The sequence below is a fragment of the Nuphar pumila genome, chromosome 4, assembly GCF_984573655.1.
Source record: "Nuphar pumila chromosome 4, dmNupPumi1.hap1.1, whole genome shotgun sequence".
NCBI classification, from domain to species: Eukaryota; Viridiplantae; Streptophyta; class Magnoliopsida; order Nymphaeales; family Nymphaeaceae; genus Nuphar; species Nuphar pumila.
In genome coordinates, this window is record NC_143252.1 from 25,318,037 (window position 1) to 25,322,026 (window position 3,990).

At 39.3% G+C, this 3,990-nt stretch overlaps 1 protein-coding gene across 1 annotated transcript; it reads left to right on the plus strand.

The window, feature by feature from the left end:
• Positions 1–503: 503 nt before the first annotated feature.
• LOC149839686 (histone H4) lies at positions 504–1,164 on the plus strand. Its single transcript, XM_090002748.1, has one exon. It carries the CDS (start codon positions 615–617, stop codon positions 924–926), a length of 312 nt encoding a protein of 103 aa, XP_089858874.1. The 5' UTR covers positions 504–614; the 3' UTR covers positions 927–1,164.
• Positions 1,165–3,990: the final 2,826 nt, after the last annotated feature.

Sequence of the window (3,990 nt, forward strand, 5' to 3'; positions counted from 1 at the left end):
CTCAAATAACCCAAAATTTAAAACATTTTTCATACTTAGGATTCAATTTGAGATTTATATTTTGGTATAAAAGACACTTTTTTGTTAAACTTTCATAATTATGATACCAATTAATGTATTTATATATAAAAAATGTTAATTTTTATTTTTTCAAATTATTTAAATTTAAAATATTTTTGTTTTTTAGATTTAATTTGATATTGATATTTGAAGCTAACTTTCATAATAAACTAAAACACTCGTAGATACCGGTCTTAGAGACCATGAAATTCAACAGCCAAAATACAATTTATTATTCAATCGAAACAAAGGCAAATACTTTTCTTTCAAACACACAAGCGACCAACACCATTTCAACATCCCACGTCATCGATCCTCGTCACTCAAACGTAACAAGGAACGTCCATCGCTAGCTAATTGACGGCCTCCGTCTCTCCAAAACCCTCGACGCGGATCAATATCCCCCAAGACAGGTATAAAATACCGAGCATCTCACCATTTTCCCTTTGCATTCGTCGTTTGAAAAAATCGCCAATCGTCTTCTAAAGTCTTATCTTCTTCTTTCTTCTCTGTTGGGGCTTTCTTCAGCAATCTAGGGTTCCTTCGTCTCGAGGATGTCCGGCCGGGGCAAGGGAGGCAAGGGGCTCGGCAAGGGAGGCGCCAAGCGCCACAGGAAGGTGCTCCGCGACAACATCCAGGGGATCACGAAGCCCGCCATCCGTCGCCTTGCTCGTCGTGGTGGCGTTAAGCGTATCAGCGGGCTCATCTACGAGGAGACCAGAGGCGTGCTCAAGATCTTCCTGGAGAACGTCATCCGGGACGCCGTGACCTATACGGAGCACGCACGTCGGAAGACCGTCACCGCCATGGACGTCGTCTATGCCCTCAAGAGGCAGGGTAGGACGCTCTACGGGTTTGGCGGTTAATGTTTCTGACTCAAAAGTCTTGCTATCAAGAAAGAAAAAAAATGTTATTTGTAGAGAATCTAGGGGTTTTGGACATCGGGGATGGAATTGATGTTGGGGGTTAGATTTTTCTCTCTCTGGTTTTCCCTTATTTTTTAGTTAAATGTAAAGCTTTTGGTGTTTGGGTTTGGTGATGCTCTGTTTCATCACAGAGTACTTTGAAATTGATATGGCATTTCATCATTTTGATGAAACAAAATCTTGTTTTTTTGTTTGCATTTCTATTGGTTTCGTGTTTCCATGTTATATGTTGATGTGGGATTGCGGGGCGTGGACACCGTGATTATCAAATATGTACGATTTTTATTGTTTGCTTTTTTAACTTCCATGAACCGAATGTGCATTTTATATAAAATGGTGGTTGTTCCTGCAATATGTAAATGACATTGGATTTCCATTGTTAACCTTGTGGAACTTTTCGTCCAGATAATCCACCTCACCTTTTGTTCTTGGAGTTCTTGTTTCAATCCAAAATTGTTTGCCTTAGGCTTCTTTTTTGAGAAATTGCGATTGATCTACATAGGTAGTGACCTTTATGGCTGTAGAGAGGGATGGCAGTATGCGGCATACAAATGATGCATTTCTCACTGCAGTTGATGGCATTGGCCTCCTTTGTGCATGTAATTTTTAGTGATTAGGGTTTCACATCATAAAAACATTGATGTGTTAATCTTTTCTAATACTTTTTGCTGGCTTTTTGTATTGGAATATAATAATAATTAAATCATTGGGCGCTTATTTGTGATGAATATCCTGCTATAAACAAACACGTGATTGTTTAGATGAAGGACAAAAGTTTATTTTGACCTTTAAGTGGGAAAAACAAGCTAGAATGTGGTTTTGCTTCATGGCATTGGTATCATTTGATTCCCTTATGCTTTCTAGGAGGAAATTCAGTGTCCTTTTGTCTTTCTTCTCGGAGAGTTTATCTTTATGCGTGCAGGTTTTTCTAAACGGTCTCTCGGAAGGCATCTGTATTGAAAACTGGAGGTGATTGGACTTCAATAGATATTTCTCAATAATTTAACCTCTTGCTTGGTCATCATTTGTGTATCTCCCGTTTTCGCCTTTTTCGTGGAAAAGAATGATATGCTTTCATGTATATCCTGAGAAGCCATTGAGGGGCAACACCGTTCTGTTCTCGTAGGGCCCTTTCCGTTCTACTCTTGTTCATCGTTATTGGTCCTATTGGGTTGATCAATTTCCCTTTTAAATTTTGATGTTAAATGTTGCGTAAATGCGTCACCATGAGGGATGGGGAAAAATGGTGTTTTATGCCACGCGTTGGGCCATGCTGAGATTTGCAGTCTTATTTCCCGAGCTTTGCTTCTCCTTTTATCCATTGCCATTGCCTTCACTCTTCTTTTTGCACTTCAGGAACTGATTACATAGCAAAGATAGGGAGCATGACTGATTACATAGCAAGGCTAGTCTGCATGACTGATTACATCATTGCATCGGCTAGGATTTTCATTCCCTAGTCCAAGTTGTTTATGCAAAGAGCATAAGTCCCATCACATTTTTGTTACTTGGATCACCCAAGAAATTTGTATAAAAGTCGGCGCCTTGTTTGAGAAATAGCACATATACCCAGGTTGAGTTTCACAGAAAAGCTTATAAAATGGGGTCAACAATGTTTCTGCCCTAATGTCTGCTGCAAACAGATATTCCCTAGAGTTCAGCATATCTAAAGTCCTATTGTTAGTAAATGGAGAAATTTTGATCTTTGAATACCTTTGAACAGAGATTGGATCAAGATATATATAGCATTTACTGTCATCATTGTCAGATTGGCTACACTGTTCGTGACCATACTGGACGACTCCTTTGGGCAGGATGGATTAATAGCTCAACAACCATGAGACAAAGAATGGCAGAATTGTGAAAGAATCATCCAACTCGCTTTCTCTAACTCCCAGATTCATCTGGAATCCTATCTTAGAGATCTCATCAGAATCATCAGATTAGCGTGTAATAGTCTGGAAGGCAGAGGGCCGCTAGATTTAATGCCTTCTCTCCATTTTTTGTTGAATCTTGGTGTTAAATTATCCAGCGTTCCTCAGGCAAGGAATTATATTGCGCTTCTGTTGGCTTCCTTGGCCACTACAGCATGAACGTTGTCTTATGCCTACTTATGTTCTTAATCTTATTGGTTGCAAATATGCTGGGATTAGTTTACATTTTGTCATTTTTTTGTTGGTGAATGATTTACCTTTAGACAAACATGATTTTGCAGGTGTGTTTTGTCACATATACTGGGTTGTTTTTGTTGTTTTGCAAATATCTGACATCAGCTGCAATGGGCTTCTACACCTGATTGTTGGCTAAGTAAGAATTACATAACCTGATAACCAGCTGTTATAAAACTCATAATTGATATTAAGATTGTGCCACTTCTCAGGCTTTGAGTTTGGCATGTTAAACCAAAAGATTATTGTATACCCTCTGAAATTTCAAATGCCCAAACCTTAAATCTGATTTTGCCATACGGAGGTCTGGCTCCCAATCTGAAATCAAGATATGTAGCATTTGAAAACTTTCTATGTTACAGGGATACTTCATCATACTCCATGTCGTGTCACCTTGTATATTATTTTTTAGTGAAAATTTACACAAAAATGGTGTGTCCCATATTCTTTTAGTTGTGTCCTTGTGATGTAGCTTCCTTTGTTGCATCATATGATGTCCCATAGGTAATCATTCTTGTCAGTTGTACTTGCGGCTGTAGATAGTAAAACTGCCACTGTTTCCAACATCGACAGCAAGTGGTGAACTGCCATTGTTTGTTTCAGTGGCATTTACACAAGGCTATAGCAGCTATAGCTACTTTTTGTTGTAGTGGGTGAGCGACAAACCTATGGAGATTCAAACTGGAATGCCCATTTTTTATGCACGTTGTGCAAGGGGGTGCACTGACGATCTCATTGTAGGAAAACCTCCTCAGGGCGTTGCCGATGTATTTGTCGATGACAGATCGAAAATGTCACAATAGCTGGATGGGTGTTGGCTTGTGCATGGGGTTTCC

Bases quoted from the DNA above. Each gene is read 5' to 3' on its own strand.
- LOC149839686 (XM_090002748.1), top strand. From the start codon at position 615: ATGTCCGGCCGGGGCAAGGGAGGCAAGGGGCTCGGCAAGGGAGGCGCC.